The sequence below is a fragment of the Sturnira hondurensis genome, unplaced genomic scaffold (genome assembly GCF_014824575.4).
Source record: "Sturnira hondurensis isolate 20B ecotype Veracruz unplaced genomic scaffold, ASM1482457v3 Scaffold0007521, whole genome shotgun sequence".
NCBI classification, from domain to species: Eukaryota; Metazoa; Chordata; class Mammalia; order Chiroptera; family Phyllostomidae; genus Sturnira; species Sturnira hondurensis.
In genome coordinates this window covers 85,731-104,301 of record NW_028080152.1, presented here as the reverse complement: position 1 = coordinate 104,301, position 18,571 = coordinate 85,731, and the positions used below count along the sequence as shown (strand labels likewise).

The following is an 18,571-nucleotide window of genomic DNA, read 5'->3' as shown; positions in this document are numbered from 1 at the left end:
TAACAAACATCAAACTTTTGCAATAAAGTACAAACTGACAGTAACCAGAGGGGATGGGGAGAGGGATGCTGGGGGAAAATAGGGGGAGGGCCATCAAGAAACATGTATGAAGGACACATGGACAAAGCCAAAGAGGGTAAGTTTATGGAGTGGACTTAGAGATGGCTGGGGCCGAGAAGAATGGTGGAGTGAAAATGGAGACAACTGTACTTGAACAACAATCAATTAACACATACATACATACATACCACTGTTTTCAAATTAGAGCTTCATTCTAACATTAGCCAAATTGATTTCTCATTATTTGGGGTAAAACCAAAATTTTCAAGGTAGCTTGCTTTTCACTTTCTAAGGGAAAAATAAATTCTTCGAAAGCACATTTCAATATAAATGATGGAGAACAAACTGACAATGATCAGAGGGGAGGAGGTAGGGGGATAGTAGAGAAAAGGGGAAGAGACAAGCCAAGAAACATGAATAAGGGATTCATGGGCATGCATAGTGTGGTATACATTGAGTATGAGGTGGGGGTTGGTGGCGTGAGGCAGGGGAGAGCAACAGAAATAAAATCAGGACAACTCTAACTGAACAATAAAAAAAGTTACAAGGTGAAATTGGTTTATTTTGTTAATAATAGGAAAAATATCTCTGCCTTTTTACTCACCCTTCAGAATTCCTCTGTTAGATTGATTTTAACATCACAGGGCAATTTGTTATACTTTTTCATACCTTCTATGAATAAGGAAAAGCATCCCAAGAAAACTCATTGTGTTGACTAACTCATCCATTGTTAGAATGAACTACTTGTTTGTTGCTTCAGAATTAGTAATAGGTGCATTCAATATGAATGACACATTCTCAGTCTATCTATGCCAAACTTCCTACACCACAGTTTCTTCATAGCATCTGTCATTTCTGAATTTCTCAAAGTGTATATTAGAGGATTCAACAATGGAGTAATAACAGTATAACCCACACTTATGAATTTATCAACAGATAAGTGGGAAACAGGTCTAACATACATAAAAATGCAGGGAACAAAAAAGAGAATAACCACCGTGATGTGGGAACAACAAGTAGACAGGGCTTTGCGCCTGCCTTCCTGACTGTGAGTTTTAAGGGAATTTAGGATGACTCCATAGGATGTTAGTAGACAAATAAAGATGACTGTACAGATTACTCCACCATTGGCAACCACAGTGAGGCCTAAGAAGTAGGTGTCAGTGCAGGCAAGTTCTAATAATGGGTACATATCACAGATGAAATGGTCAATAACATTTGGGCCACAATACGGGAGATTGTACACAAAGAGAAGTTGAACCAGAGAATGAACAAAACCTCCAGCCGAGGACACCACCAACAGCAGGATGCAAACCTGTCTATTCATGATGGTCATGTAGTGAAGTGGTTTACAGATGGCCACATAGCGATCATAGGCCATGGCCACCAGCAGGAAGATCTCAGCACCTCCAAAAAGGTGTTCCAGAAAGAGCTGTCCCATGCAAGCTGAGAAGGAAATTGTCTTTTGAGCAGAGGCTAGGTCTATGATCAATTTGGGTGAAATGACATTGGAATACACTGCATCAATGAGTGACAGATAGACGAGGAAGAGGTACATGGGGGAGCCCAGAGAGGGGCTAGCAAGAACAGTCACCACAATGAGCAGGTTGCCCACCATAGTCACAAGGTAAATGAGTAAAAATATGACAAATAATGCTTTTTGGCCCCCCGAATTCTGAGTGAGGCCCAGGAGGACAAATTCTGTCACATTGTTACTATATTCCATTCAGTCTTCTCTAAAGCCTGTTTCTAGGAGGAGAGGTCAGGGGAACGGACCTGTGATGAAATGGTGAACACATTATGAATACATCCATTATATCTTGGAGTATATATTCATTATTTTATCTTCTACAGGGGTTTACACAGAATAAAGTTCTGGTGAAGATCTGTGAGTTCAACTTAATAGCCTATTGCATCTTCCCTTGACAATTCTGTTTCTCCTCACATGATTTGGTTTGGGCTACACGTCAAGGTTTTCCCTCTCTGTCTTAGTAGATGGTCGACCGAGAAAAGTATCAAAGGCTCCACAGCCAGTTGTGTCTTTCATAGAGCCTAGTTAAACTGTCAATCCTGGGCACACAAGTTGGCAGTGACTTACTCTCTGGTAGAGGCAAAACAAAATTTCTAAACAAATTGGCATGATATCAGTCCTATGAGTTGGCAATATTTCTGGGGTGGTCCTTTTAATATAATAGATGTAGCATAAAAATAATGTCTTTTTTGAAATAATGCACTTAAACTATGATAAATTGCTATTAGGTATTCAGTCCTTTATGTCTCAAAGGATGCTCAGGCTTCATGGATCTCTCATTAAATTTCCAGAGACTGGAATACATCAAATTATGACAAAATTAGCCAATTGTTCCCTAAGGCAATTACCCAGTTGAACTCCATGATGGTCAGCAATTTTTCTGCTTCTTTTTTATAGTATTGGGTTTTTAAGAAGCTATGTAATCTCTATCTATCCTACAACCCTTAACACAGAGACACTATTTAGATTTTCAGCAAATATTTTTGAACTTCACTGGGTCATGACAATCATGAACTCTTATGTTACCAGCAGCTATGATTTCTTTCAAAACTCTTGCAGTGTCCCAGGTATTGAGAAATGAGAATTCTTTTCAGACACTGAATAGAGGAAAAAAATACAATGAGACATAGTTATATTTATAATTCCTCCAAGGTACTGAGAGTACTCAGAAGTGGAGCTTTGGTGCCCAGATTCCAAAAATCAGCATACTCATGGGAAGGGCCCAATGTCAGCGTAAGTAGGCATGGGGTTCAGTCATTTTTAAATGTAATTGCATCTCTGTCTCAGTTTGATCTTTCGAAAATAAAGGGTTGGAACTAGACAATGTCAGAAACCTTGTCCAGTCTTACCCTCCATGGGACTCTTTGTGCAACCACATCTTACATTCTATTCTACTGACATTTTCATATTTCTATAATAAAATAGATATGTCCAGCCTATAACTGTTCCTTAACAAGGCTACCCAGGGGTAAGTGGCATTTTATCATTACAGAAGACTCTGATTATGAGTTATTCTTTTCAGTGTATTCTTATTTAATACTCAAAACACCCTGTCAGGGAGAGTGTAGTACACTGACGAATCACATGGACTCTGGAGGCACATTGCCTTGTACTGAAATGCTAGCCTCGCCACTTACTACTGTGTGACCTTGGGCAACCTAATAAACCTTTCTGTGACTCACTTTCATCGTTTTTACCACAGGGATAACAATAGAGCCTGCCCTTTGGGTTGTTGCTTTATTACAAGTAAATACTTTGAATAATGGCTGGCACCCAATAAACGTTCAATAAGTGATAACTATCATTAATGTTCTTGAATGCTTCACTACCAACATTGATTCACAGGGAATCATCTGAGTCTTTGCCAATGTGGTGAGAATTATAGACATAGACAAAGGATGAAAAGAGTATTATACTCTATCAAGTCTTATTTAGGTGTAGGCTAACATTATACGTCTCAGGAATTATCTATTGGATTACACCTGAGTAGTAGTATTCACCTGTGATGGAGTGTATTTAGACTAGAAGCAAGTTGAATAAAAGGGAAAAAGTGGTATCCATACATCATAGAGAGAATTGTATAGGAAAAAATTCAAAAAAGGATCAAATCAGAAGGGAGGGATTCTATTTAAGAAATAAATATCTACAAGTACTGAGAATATTAATGTGAAAATTAAGTGAGATCAATAGTCTTTTAAAAACTCTTCTTCAAAAAAATTTCCTTTCTTGAGGAATTTTTGAAGCTGATCCCTTAAGACTTCAAGGGTTTTCTCAGGAGACATAATAAGATACCATAAAAAATAAACACAAGACACAGCATAATACAGGAGTTCCAAAAAGGTTTTTAAATAATTATTCCTCAGATTCCACTACATCTGATGGTAAAGGACAAAATTAACTAAGAGAGAATTGTATAGCTACAACTACAGACGTAAATTTCTTGCTTATATTTTCCAGAGCAATGTTACAAAATCATTTAAGTTCAAAGACAGACAAACTGATTCTATTCCATAGATTTGGAGGGTGGAGGGAGGGAGGATGTGCTGTAAGGTAGACCCTTCCTTACAAACCAACTGTGAGGACCACTCTACCTGCCTCATTCACATTGCTGCTTCCAGTGTATTCAGAAGCTCTACCATTCTGGAAGCTGTAGGCTGATAAAGGCACACCCATTGAAGAGCATGAGGATATAAGGTAGTCTCTATCCAATTCTCTTTTTCTCACTCCTTACTTTATGCAGGATCTATCTAGTGCCCTTACTCTTACTAATCAGCAATGTTAGATTTCTCCAGAATAAATCTCCTACTGACCAGTTAAATTATTTAGATGTAGAAAGTAGGTATACAATGCATTCTCTGTTGTTTAAGTCATCAAACATCCAATACTATAAAACCTGACAGATAGTATTATGAGACTTTCAACTTAAACTGCTAGATTAACACTTCGCTATTTAAAAAATATAATTTAGCCCTGGCTGGTGTAGCTCAGTGGATTGAGCGTGAGCTAGGAACCAGAGGGTCACAATTTGGTTCCTGGTCAGGGCATATGCGTGGGTTGTAGGCCAAGTCCCCAGTGGGGGTCATGTGGGGGACAAGCAACATTGATGTTTCTCTTTCTCTCTTTCTCCTTCCATTCTCCTCTCTCAAAAAAAATAAAAAAAAATAGAAAAACACATTTAACTTAGTTTCTTAAGATTATGTCTTATTAAAGAGATAAATTAAAATTTTATACTAACAAACATACCCTCTAAAGTACTTTAAAATTACAATTCTATGATTTTGTAAGTGATAATAAACAAGACACTTCGCTGAACACAGGTTTCTTTCAAATATGTACCAATATGGGTTTCTGTGCTAATTTTTTATTAAATTTATTGTCATGGTATTAGTTAGTAAACTCATATAAGTTTCAGTGTTCATAATTATGATACATGGTCTGTATATTGCATATTTGCCCACCACACAAAGTAAAATCATCTTCCATCACCATAGACTTGGCCCCTCTACCCTTCATTACTAACACCTACATTCCCTCTGGTAACCACCGTACTGTTGTCTCTGTCTATGAATTACAGTTTTGAAAATGTTCACACAAATCAAGCTTCCATATCTGAATCTAAATCCCACATGGGAAATATTGTCGATAATATTGTAATAACTATGTATGGGGCAGGGTTGTACTTTAAGTATCAAGGGGAACCCATTGTGGAGTATATGACTGTGTGGCCACTTTGCTGTAGCTGTGAAACTAGTACAGAATAATATTGAATGTAAAGCATAATTTTAAAATTTGAAAATAAAAAATAAAAAATCTCATATCAAGTTTCTGGAATTGAATAGTAAGGTATTTCTCCCCATTTTAACACATTGCTACATTACAATTTTAAATGTTCTCTTTAATTTTATACTAAGTTTGGGGGTGACATGAGAAATATGCACACCTATGTTCATTGCAGCCTTATTCGTAGTGAAAAACACATAAAAACAAGCAAAGTGTCCCTCAGTTGGTAACTGGACAAAAGAGATGAGGCACGTACACACAATACTACTCCACTGTGAGAAAAGATGAAACCCTGCCTTTGCAATAAGGTGAATGGACTGAGAGATTCTGCTAAGTGAAATAAGTCAGAGAAAAATGTCAAGGACCATATGATTTCACCTATATGTGGGAAAGAAAGCTGTAAGCAACACACGAACCAGGGAGGAAAGCAAACAAAAACTCACAGGCACAGACAAGAGTATGCTCTGTACCTCAAAGGGAAGGGGGGAGAGTAATGGGTAACAGCATGCTGGTTACCCCAAAGTGAAGGGTAAAGGGGGTCATATACGTGATGAAAGAAAAAGATTTGACTTTGGGTGGTAAATACACAAAGCAATATGCAGATGATGTATCAGAACTTGTCTGATTTAGAGGTCTTAGAATAATAAGAAATGTTAATTTACCATATAAAATGCAATACCCTATGAACCAAGACTATGAACCCATTAGTTTATTGGGAAGGCATTGAATGTTTCCCTTTGTTATTTAACAAAACAAACAAGAAATACCTGTCAGGCTGTAATGCTAAAAACCAAACACTTTCTGTACATTCTGGCTTATTTCCTTATTTTCCTACCTTAATTTTCTTAATTCAGATTTCTTCCAATGAAAATATGTATATTTAAGACATTAGCAACATTTAAATATATTGGATGAATTTTCATTCTTCCAAGAACTCACCTCAGGTCTTTCCCTTAGTCTTGGAAATCAGAGCTTCTTTCATTGGCAGTGACTGTGGGTACCTCATGCATGTATGTGTGACCATGGAACGCTGAGTAATGTATAGAGATCAGTAGACGTGGAAAGAGCTTCATATGGCCACACTACCCATGTGTCCACACAGACTCCCCATCACCTCAGTCTTTGACACAAGGGTTGCAGTATCCAACACAGATATCTAGGATATAAAGACACTTAAATAAAACATGACTATGTATTTGTAAAATACTTGAACATTCTCACCTGCTGGAAAAATCCCTCCAAAGAAAACCAACAATCCTGTGTTCTTATGGCTGTGCAAAAACGGGCTGAATTTGTGGAAATTAACTTGGTCAAATCCATTATTTACCAACACAAAAGCCCCCAAAATTGTAAAACACTGAAAGTAGTTATTTTAATGTACTTCTCCTCAGCACATTGCGGTAAAGTAAATAGCAAGTACTTGCGTGTGAGAAGGTAGGACACCATTCATGTCTCTGACCATTAATTTCTATAGCTAACAAAACAAACTCTGGGATTTATCTTCCTCAAGTAGCCAATGACTGGGCATTCTCCCAGGCAGTAGAACTCTTCGGCCTTTCAGTCACTCAAACAGAATGTCCCTGAAGACCCCTTTTTCCTAATTATAGGTATGTCTCTTCCTCTCCCCAACTTCATCCCAGAAAATTGGGACTTTACACACGTTTCTACAAGCAATGAGAGATATCCATGCCAAGGAAAATATAACAAGGAAACAGCTAAAGAATCAAAAACCAGTTAAAGATAGAATGCAGCTTAGGCAGAAAGTTGAGTTTTCAGAAATCTCTCAGATATTTCTATCAGAAAAATTATTCTTCTACATTTATGGGCAGACCCAGCCTCTCTGACTTTTTATATCATTTCCATTTTAAAGGAAAGAGAATATAAAGTCATTGTAGATTACTTTATTAATATATTTGGTACAAATTCAAATAAAATGATGAAAATTTTCTCCTGTAGAACAATCCTCAGGGAAAAAGATTTCGGTCTTGCCAAGAAAGAATAACACACAAATAGATGAAAAGCCTGTAATTCCAAAGAAAAAATTATACAAAGAAAATCAGAATTAATGTGTTTCATTTTAGGAAATCTTTAGGTAAGGCAAACATTATTTAAGTCCAAATGAAGGGAGAACCAGTCTTGGGTCCCTTTATCAGCCATATCTCTAAAAAGGAGTTCCTTACTCCCAGGATTGTCTAAACAGCTGTCCACAGGCCATGTCCAGCCCAGGATGGCTATGAATGCAGCCTAATGCAAAATCATAAAAAACCTTTCTTTTTTTCTTGCTCATCAGTTTGCATTAGTGTTTGTGTATTTAATATATGGCCCAAATAACTCTTGTTCTTCCAGTGTGGCCCAGAGATGCCAAAAGGTTGGATGCCCCAACTAGATGTTGGAGGCCCTCATCTCAGAGGCAGAGAAGTGAAGGCTTGGGGGATTTACTGAAGTTGATATTTCAACTATTGAATGGTCAAGTAATCACAGCTGTGTAGTTCTGAAGGTCTGAATACATGTCAGCTGAATCACAATGATTTCTAGTCCATTAATTCAGTTCTTTATTTTCAGCCTAGTATCAAGTGAGTGACTTTCTTCAAGAAAGGAAGCCCTGTCTGGTGTAGCTCAGTGGATTGAGCGGGGGCCTATGAACCAGACTATCACAGTTTGATTCCCAGTCAGGGTACATGCCTGGGTTGCAGGCCAGTTCCTAAGGGGGGGACACATGAGAGGCAACCATACATTGATATTTCTCTCCCTCTATCCTTCCCTTCTCCTCTAAAGATAAATAAATAAAATTTTTTAAAAAGGGAATTATTTTCCAATAAGAGCCTGCCTCTACATTAAGTCTGTGATGGCTTCCAATCTGTAAGTCTCTAATTCCCCTAGGATGGTTTTCTATGGGCTCCACTGAGCATCTTGACATATATTGTCATAAGGGCCTTAGATAAGGAGGCATTAAATAGCTATCTGTACCAGCTAAAGATTTTAAGTATGTGCTAAGCTCACTAAAACTTGGTGGTTTCCAGCTTTGGCCATTTCAAAAGAAATGATCAAAATCTAGGAACCCCAAGGATTATACACATTAATTTTAAGATATAAATGATGCATCTAAGTACTATTGTTCTCTTGAGTTTAAGTGGCAAAGCCTCTAAAAGATATTCTTAATTTAGAAAAACTATCTGAAATGATAAGGTATTCTGGACTAAATCAGGACTCACAGCTGGAAAACAAATACATGCATAGGTTAAGTTCTCTACATATTACCATCAACAACAATTGAAAAATAAAAACATCTTAACTGGACTGACACCTTCAGCTGCCTCTCTCTGGGAGCCCTGAGTTGCCATTTCACAAGTTTGACAATGTCACTGAAGACACTTTGTCTATATAATCCTTTATGTACATGGAAAAAAAAACAAAAAGGAGGACTCATAGCAGCCTAATATCCTAGCCATCCCTGCTAGGCACCATTCATATGAACATACTCACCTTGTACCCTCCCAAGAATCTGCTGAACTCTAGAAAGTGACCTCAGTTCACACCAAAACAAACTCAGTCAGGTTTTCCCTGAACTATCAGAAGGAGGATGAGGAGGAAAAGGAGAAACAGCCCTAACACTGATCCTTGTAGGCCTATAAAATTTCACACAGTAAATAGAAAGTATTTAATTGTTAATGTAATGAATCAAAAAAAATTATTTTAAATATTTAGAAAAAATAAGGTTTGATAATTTTTCACTGTAAAATAATTCTATATGGGTTAAAAATTTTTGAAAGGGATTTTAAAAACCTGAGCCATTATAATTGCCACAATCTTTTAAGAAGAAAACAGAATTTTCTGAGAGTGATGTGTGATAGAAGAAATCAAAACGTGAAAGAATATAAAAATATAACATATTTATGTAAGAACCCTCATAATTATAGCATAAGTAACATAACAAAAGTACTTCTAGCAAATATCAAGGAAGATCAAATATTTGTAGCAAATATGCACATAAATTTAATGTAGTAAGGGTTCTTTAAAACTCATCAGTAAAATTCTCATTTCAGTAGATGAAGAATTCACGAATAAATATGACGAAGTTAATGGAGTGGATTCTATGTCCCAGCCATTGAGGGGAGAACACAGGGCACAAAGATAATGAAAGTGAAGTAGCTTCCTGTGATTTCACAGAAAGCATTGAATGCAGAAAATTAACCAAGAATTTTATCTTATCACATGAACTAACTATACAAATTAAAAAATATGTAGACAAGCTAAATGCCTGTCTTTGTCCTTTTGAGCTACCATAATAGAATACTATAGACTGGGTGGTAGACAACTAACAATTATTTCTCACACTTCTAGAAACTGAGAAGACCAGGTCAAGGTGCTGGCAGCTGCTGTGTCTGCTGAGGGCTTGCTCCCTCGGTCCTCAGCAGGCATTAAGGACAAGAGAGCTCTCTGTGGTATCTATAAAAAGGACATGAATCCTATTCATAAGGACTCTACATTCATGACCAAATCACTTCCCAAAGACCCCCACCTCCAAATACAACCACTTTAAGGAAAAAATTTCTTTAACTCAGTCTCAGAGGTACGGGGACAGTGAGTGTGGATTGTGACCCCAACAGTCCATAGACAATATACATCACTTGGCGGGATTTCATCTAATGTTCAAGGAAAAAACAGGTAAGGGTACACCTTAAGAGAAAAAAAACACGAGTGTCTAACAACAGAATGTGTCTCTGAGACCATCTGTATTGCATGGATACACAGGAACTTAAAACATCCCACCTGTGTGCACAGCTGTCTATGGGTGTCAAGTCTATACAGAAGTTATGGCACTTTAGCCTCAACTTTTTGAGGTCTCCGAAGTGTCGGACCCCCAAGATGACCAGAATTTAATTACATAGAGCATCTAGTATAGTACTGAAATCGTAAACCCACACAACATTTAATGACACTGTTGAGAGAAGATGGAAGCGAGGTAGGTGGGAACAGATCCCAGTTCTCTCTGTGTGCAGCTGGAACTGCTGGCTGATCTTCAAAGGAACAGAGTGAACAATCAATGGAATTTCAGCTTATATGAAGTTTGGAGGCAAAAAATTGCAGAGCACATTGCAAAACAGATTGTGAGGAGATTACTCTGGGAAAGTAAGGTGCCTAGAATCTGTGTGGGGACCAAGGCTGCTGTGGCCTCTGATCCAGCACCTGTTGCTGATATGGGCAGGAATGTTAGATAACCAGCCCCCTCCTTTACCAGAGCAGGGAGGGAAGCCTGGCATCACGTTGCTGGGAGGAATAAAGACATAGTGTGAGACACACAGAGGCAGTATACATCCATTGGCTGTGGACCTCAGCACCAGGAAAATTGGGGTCCTAGGCTACACCTGGAGAAGGGAGGAGTGGCGCCATGTGGGACCTTGACTTGGATAGACTCCAGACCGCTTGGAAAATTATGCAATGTAGAAAGGCAGGTCATTGTTGAGATCTATTTCGTAAGGAAATTTCAGCACTGGCTGGATCACCACAAGGAAGATTTCAGCTGCTCCCACCCGCACACTGACAGTGCTCGCAGCTGACCAAAATCAGGCGCCCCACTTGTCTTAAGCTGCAAGCCCAAGACTGACTCACACCCAAAACTGACTCATGCTGTGCACCCAAAGACTAAGTGGCTGATTTGAGCCTGGCAGCTCACAGAGGACCTGGGCCATCAGAGGCCAGCAAACTGTGAATATTGTAACCCACACCTGGTCCCCATCCTCTCAAAACCATAGGAAGAGAAAGAAAGCAGTCTATCGCCCTTCTTCCTGTGGTATCTAGGAAGACCAACAGAACTCACTGAACAGGTTTAAAGTCAACAGTAGGCTTAATATTTGTTTTTCTTTTTAAATCCTCTCTTCTTTTTCCATTCTTTTCTTCTTCCCCCAGATGAAACGAGACATGGAGTTACAAAGGGCCCAGAGACAGACCAAAGTGTGAGTACAAGGCTCACCCCCAAACTGAGAAACTGAGAGAAATGTCACTTGGCTATCCCACGGAGGTGAGATTTTATTGTTTATGTGTATTATTACCATATTTTCATTATTTCTACCACTCTTGCTAGTTTTTTCATTTCTCCTCTTTATGTTTAATTTTCCCTATTTTCTTTCTGTTTAATTGCATTGTTTGACTTGTTTTCCTTTTCTGCTCTTTATTGTCACTTCCATTACCTCTTTAATTCTCCTTCTTTCACTTCACCCATGTTCCAATAACACACAACTCTTCACCAGGTACTTTCTATTCTGGTTACTCAAATTATATGTTTCATTCTACTTATTGAAATTATTGCTGTTCTAATAATGTTGGTAATAATTGTTCCATACAATTATACATATCATAGAGTAACTCTTCCTCATCTTAGCCCATGCCACTTCAATCCTGAGCTTTATTACTGTAGTTACTGAGCTTTATTACTGAGCTTTATTACTGTAGTTAACTCTATTATCTCTCACACGACACCTACTTTCTATCCCTTATTCTCAATATACTTTATCACCTAACCTTGCTCTGTTTTCTGGATTCAGTTCACAATCATCCTCCCCTGTAACATGAGTCCTTTCTCTCTTTCACCTTTTGTAAAAAGTGGCTAAGTGGGTGAAATATCATAGTTAACATGACACTTAACAAAGGAATCTCCTGTGTCTTCTCTACTTGCTGGTACTTTAAACTCCATCAAATACTCTCCTGCTGTCTTAATCCATGTTGCCTACTCCCTGCCACTGATCACATAGAAGAATAGGTGGGAGCTACAAACATCAGTATACCTGCTACAGGAGAGAAACTACCAACAAAGGAGGTGCCAACAGATAAAAATCCAAGTACAACAAGAGAGCCCACACAAACAAAAGAAAGGGCAAACATACAGCATCCAGCCCAGGAGATCAAAGAGACCACACCACTGAACCTCATAGAATGCCTATCATAGAAGTGCACCTTACAAAGACAGATAGCAAAGCTAAACATCAAGAAGCACAGAAACAAACAAAAAGAGTCACCTAAAATGGGGAGACAAAAAAAGAACATGCGATCAAAAGGAATGGAAGACTCCCAACTAAAAGAGCTAAATGAAATGGAGGCAACCAAACTATCAGATATAGAATTCAAAATAATGGTTATAGAGATGCTCAAGGAACTCACAGAGAACTACAAGGAACTGAGTGAGAACTACATCATCAAGAAAGAGGAAAGAGAAACTATAAACACAAACCAGGAAGAAATAAACAATAAAATCTCAGAAATAAGAAAAATACTAGAAAAAATTGGAAGCTGGCTCCATGAAGCAGGGGACCAAATCAGTGAGCTGAAGGACAACGTAAAAAAAGAAAAAAAAAAACTACGTAGAGCAAGAAAAGCAAAAGAGACTCAGAAAGAATTACAAGGTTTTAAGGGATCTGCAGGACACATGAAATGGAATAATAGCCGTATAATAAAGATACCAGAAGGAGCAAAGAAGATTGAGGGATAGAAAACCTGTTTGAACAAGTAATAATGGAAAACCTCCCTAATCTTAAGAGAGAAATATTCACGCACATCCAGAATACGCAGAGAGTCCCAATCAAGAGGAACCCAAAGAGGCCCACCCCAAGACACACCATAATTAAAATGCCAAAATTCCAAGACAAAGAGAGAATCTTAAGGCAGTGATGGAGAAACAGGAAGTCAGGTATGAAGGAGCCCTGATAAGGCTAGCAGCTAACTTCTAAAGGAAATGCTCCAAGCCCAATGGCAATAAATATTCCAAATAATGAAAACCAGAGGTGTGCAACCAAGGTCACTTTACCCAGCAAGGCTCTCAATTAACAAGGAAGGACAAATAAGGTGCTTCCCAGAAAAATAAAGCCTAAGAGCATACATGTCCACCAAACCAGCTCTGCAAGAGATGTTAAAGGAACTGCTTTAGGAAAAGGAAGGTAGAGAGTTGGAGAGAGAGAAAAACATATGTACAAAGAAATGGCAGTGAGTAAGTAATATCAGTCATAACCTTAAACATAAATAGATTAAGTGCTCCAATTAAAAGACACAGAATAACAAAATGGATAAGAGAGAATGACCCACACACATGCTGCCTACAAGATACCCACCTCAGGATGAAAGACCTATGCAGGCTGAAAGTGAAGGGCTGGAGACAAATTTTTCAAGCAAACAAACAGGGGGAAAAAGCTGGACTAGCAATTTCCATATCAGACAAAATAGACTTCAAAAGTAGAGCAATACAAAGAGACCCAGAAGGTCACTTCATCATATTCAAGGGAAATACCCAATGAGAAGTAATAAATGTAAAATATTTATGCACCCAACATAGGAGCTCCTAAATACATAAAGAAAATCTTGGAGAACTTCAAGAAAGATATTGACAGCATTACAATTACACTAGGGGATTTCAACAACCCACGGTCAAAAACTGGATAGATCTTCCAAATAAAATATCAACAAAGATATTACAGCATTGAACAATATCTTAGATTAAATGAAGTAAACTGATATATACAGAGACTTTCATCCCAAAGGAGCAAAACACACATTCTTTTCAAATGCATATGTAAATTTTTCAAAGATAAAGTACATGATAAGGCACAAAACAAGCCTCAACAAATTCAAGAAAATTGAGATAATATCAACCATTTACTCTAACCACAAGGGACTCAAACTAGAAAACAACCTCAAGGGAAAAAACTCAAAAACAAACTCATGGAGATTAAAGAGCATGTTTATTTTTAAAATATTTTCTTTCCTTATTTTTTTAGAGAGAAGGGAAGGAAAGGAGAAAGAGTGGGAAAGAAACATCAATGTGTAGTTGCCTCTCATGTGTCCCCTAATGGGGACCTGGCCTGAAACCCAGGCATGTGCCCCGACTGGGAATCAAACCAGCAACCCTTTGCTTCACAGGTCCATGCTCAATCCACTAAGCTACACCAGCCAGGGTGAATACCATGTTATTAATAAATAGGTCAAAAATTAGATCAAGGAAGGAATCAAAAAGTTTCTGGAAGTAAATGAAAATGAACTAACAACCATCCAAATCTTAGGGGACACAGCAAAGACTCTCAGGAAGGGAAAGTTCATAGCAATACAGGCCTACCTAATAAAGATAGAAATACTTCAAACAAACAACCTGACCCTCAACCGACAAGAACTCAAGGGACAATTGGAACTGGAAAGCATTATGTTGAGTGAAATAAGCCAGGTGTTGAAGGACAAATACCATATGATCCCAACTTTTACAGGAAGTTAAACAACAAAACAAACAGGCATGCAAAATATAAAGAAAGACACTGAAATAGAGAACAGGGCGCAGCGACCAGATAGGACAGGGGAGGGAATTTCAGGAGAAATAGCAAAGGAATTTAGAGGAATAAATAGAAAGGTTTCATGGATAACAGCTAAGAAGAGTGAAAATGGGAGGGAGGAGGAAAACCCTGGGGGGGGGTGGGAGTATAAGACAGAAAACAGTACTGGAAAAATAATTAAATAAATATTTTTACAAAAACTCAAGGAACAAAAACAAAGACAGCCCAGAGCAAGTACAAGAGAGGAAAAAAACAACATCAGAGCACAATTAAATGACATAAAGATGATCAGCACAATTCTAAGAATCATTACATCCAGGAGTTGGTTCTGTGAAAAGATAAACAAAATTAACAAGCCTTTAAGCAGACTCCTGAAACAAAACAAAGAAATGACCTAAATAAACACAATCAGAACTGAAAGGGGCCAAATTACAACTGATACCACAGAAATACAAATTATTATAAGAAATTACTATGAAAATTATATGCCACCCTGGCTGGTGTAGCTCAGTGGATTGAGCGTGGGGCTGTGAACCAGAGTATCATGGTTCGATTCCCAGCCTGGGCCCATACCTGGGTTGCAGGCCAGTTCCCAGTAGGGGAGACAGGAAAGGCAACCACACAGTGATATTTCTCTCCCTCTCTCCTTTAATTCCCCTCTAAAAATAAATAAATAAAATCTTTAAATTAAGTGTTAGAAAAAACTATTTGTCAAGAAACTTAGTTAAAACTATGAAAACCTAGGTACAATGAAAAAATGTCTAGAAAAATGTAATTTTCCAAACTCAATGAAGAAGAAGCAGGAAGTCTGAACGTACCAATAACAGCTGATGAAATTGAAGCACTAATCCCCAAAACTCTCAAACAACAAAAGCCCTGTACTGGAAGGTTTTACAGGAGAATACTACAAAGGATTTAAGGAAGCGTTAATACCTATCCCTTATACACTATTACAAAAATTCCAAGAAGATAGAACACTCCAAAACTCTTCTTTATGAAGCCAGCATCATCCTAATCCAAAAATCAGTTAAAGGCACAAAAAAGAAAGAAAACTTCAGATCAATATCGCTGATGAACATAGATGCTCAAATCATCAACACAATACTGGCAAAACACATCCAGCAATTCATTAAAAAGATCATACACCATGACCAACTGGGACTCATCCCAGGGATGCAAGGATAATACAATATTCACAAAGCAATAAAAGTAGTACATCACCTAAATAAAAGCAAAGCAAAAATCACATGATCATACCAATAGATGCAGAAAAAGCACTTGATAAGGTACAGCACCAATTTATGATGAAAACACTCAGCCAAGTGGGAATAGTGGGAGCATTCCTCAACATAATAAAGGCCATATATGAGAGACCTAAAATCAACATCATACTCCATGGAGAAAAACTGAAAACTTCCCCACTAAATTTAGGAGTAAGACAAGGAGGTCTGCTTTAACAACTTCTATTCGAAATCCTGTTGAAAGTCCTAGCCATAGCAATGAGACAGGAAAAAGAAATAAAATGCATCCAAATTTAAAAAGAGGAAATAAAGCTATCATTGTTTGCAAATGACATGATAGTGTACATAGAAAATTCTGTAGACCCCACCAAAAACTGTTCAACCTAATAAATGAATTTGCAAAATAGCAGAATACTAGGTCAATATTCAGAAATCAAACTCACTTTTGAACACCAACAATGACATATCAGAAATAGAAATCAGATAAAAAAATCCCTTAATATAACAACAAGAAAAATTAAATACCCCGGGATAAACCTAACAAAGGAGGTAAAAGACTGTGCTAACAAAACTACACAACAATGAAGAAACAAATTAAGGAAGACACAAACAAATGAAAACAGATATTGTGTCCATGGATTTGAAGGATTAACATCATCAAAATGTCCATACTACCCAAACCAATTTATACATTCAACTCAATACCTATTAAAGTACAAATGGCATATTTCACACTTAAAGAAAAAACACTTGAAAATTTCTATAGAACCTTCAACATCTCCAAAGAGCTGTAGCATCTTGAGAAAAAGAGTAAAGTAGGAGGGATCACAGTACCTAATATCAAACTGCATTAAAAGGCCACTGTAATAAAAAAAGCCTGGTACTGGCATAGAAACAGACACACAGACTAATGGAACAAAATAAAGAGCCTAGCAATAAACCTAAGTCTCTACTCTAAATTAATATTCAACAAAGGGAGCTCTGAACAGCTCTATATACCAGCTCCCCTAATGGGATCAACTCAGTGATCCATCCTCAACTTCACTGACTTTCTTCTGCTTGCTCAGACCTACTATTGAGCCACTTTAGTGGATTTCTTATTTCAATTATTGTCCATAATATATTTGTGTACTTTTTCAAAATTTTCATCTGTTTACTGATATAAGTCACTTGCTATTGAGACATTGTTTCATAATTTCTTTCCCTCAGCTCTTTTGACATGATTTTCTTTCGTTCTTTCAATATTTTGAAATAACTACAGTCTATGTCACTGATCGCACAAGTTTCCCCATTACTCAGAAGCATACAGGATAATATAATGATGAAATGAGATCGTGAAGTCTCTTATGACAGTGCCTCTTGAGACAAAAGACAGCACAATATATATGTAAGTCTGTTTCCTATTCACTATAATACGGTATATACTTCAGACATGCCTATATTGAATGAGGCCAACTCTGTAGTCAGAAGAGACAAAAGTTATTGAATCAAATGTGGAACTCAGAATGAGCTTCATCATTCTTACACCTATTACACATTATAACCCACCTAAGGTATTTTTGATTCAGTTACATGGAAGTTTGAACTTGGTGTGTTTGGAAACCCTAGTGCCCACAGAGAAATTCTTGCACCAATGAACACATTGTTCTATTGCATTTGCCATGGAAAATGCCCATGGTTATGTTGGGCTCCCCAGGCTGAAGAAACAGGAAGATCCCATACTGAGTTGAGTGGTTGGTCCTAATTAATGACAGAAAATTGGGTTGCTACAAACGAATAAAGGCATGCAATCCAATATCTACTTCTACACCCATACCCAGTAGACAGCAGTGAGAAACAGGGGAAAACAACAAAACAGAACCATTGTAGATCTGACTGCAATGGTAATTAAGATGTGAATTACCCATCTGGAAAATACTATCTGACTAGTCAAGAAATTGGCAGAAACTGAAAGGAATACAAAATTGGTGATTGAAAAGTTATGATTGTTAACTTTGATTACATAACAAGGTTAGAACCTTAGTCTGAAGTGGATGTTCTGTTTTATATAACCATTTTTAATCTCTTTATTACCCCCCCTTCCCCTCTACTTCATATGAAGAGCATTGGTGGGACTTCTACCAAGATGGAGGCGTAAGTGGAAACACTGTGCCTTCTCGCACAACCAAGTTTAAAGACAACCAAGTTTTAGTAACAAAAACGCAGCTGAAACCCAAGTCGGACAAGAATGAACCATTCAACCAGACATGTAAGAGGAGCGGAGCCAGCAGCGAAGCAGGGTCAGGCAGAAAAGGTCCCCTGACCCAGGAATGTAGGCAGCTGTAGCTGGATCCCAGGTGTGGGGTAGTTATGGGTGGACGCAGTGAGGGTGCAAGACGGCAGGGTCACCATGGTCACACATTCACAGGAGGATAAACCAACGAAGGACCAAGCAGTGAGACAGACCACAAAGGCCTCAGTGGCGGGAAGCAGCAGAGGGGACTGCCAATGCCTCTCTCTGACCCTGCCCCCACATACAGTGTCACAAACCAGCAACTAAATTGCCCCGCCCTGGTGAATGCCTAGGGCTGCACTCCTTACACTTAAAGGCAGGAACAGACCAGAAGGAAGAAAAAAATGAGAAAACAGAAAAGGATGAAGAAACAAGAATTCAA

General features: G+C 38.0%; 1 protein-coding gene across 1 annotated transcript; it reads right to left on the bottom strand.

Moving 5' to 3' along the window:
- Positions 1-838: 838 nt before the first annotated feature.
- On the bottom strand, positions 839-1,789 carry LOC118991435 (olfactory receptor 4A16-like). The gene has a single exon (XM_037052650.1). It carries the CDS (start codon positions 1,784-1,786, stop codon positions 839-841), a length of 948 nt encoding a protein of 315 aa, XP_036908545.1. The 5' UTR covers positions 1,787-1,789.
- Positions 1,790-18,571: the final 16,782 nt, after the last annotated feature.

Excerpts from the sequence above, each read along its gene's own strand:
- LOC118991435 (XM_037052650.1), bottom strand. The coding sequence starts at position 1,786 with ATGGAATATAGTAACAATGTGACAGAATTTGTCCTCCTGGGCCTCACT.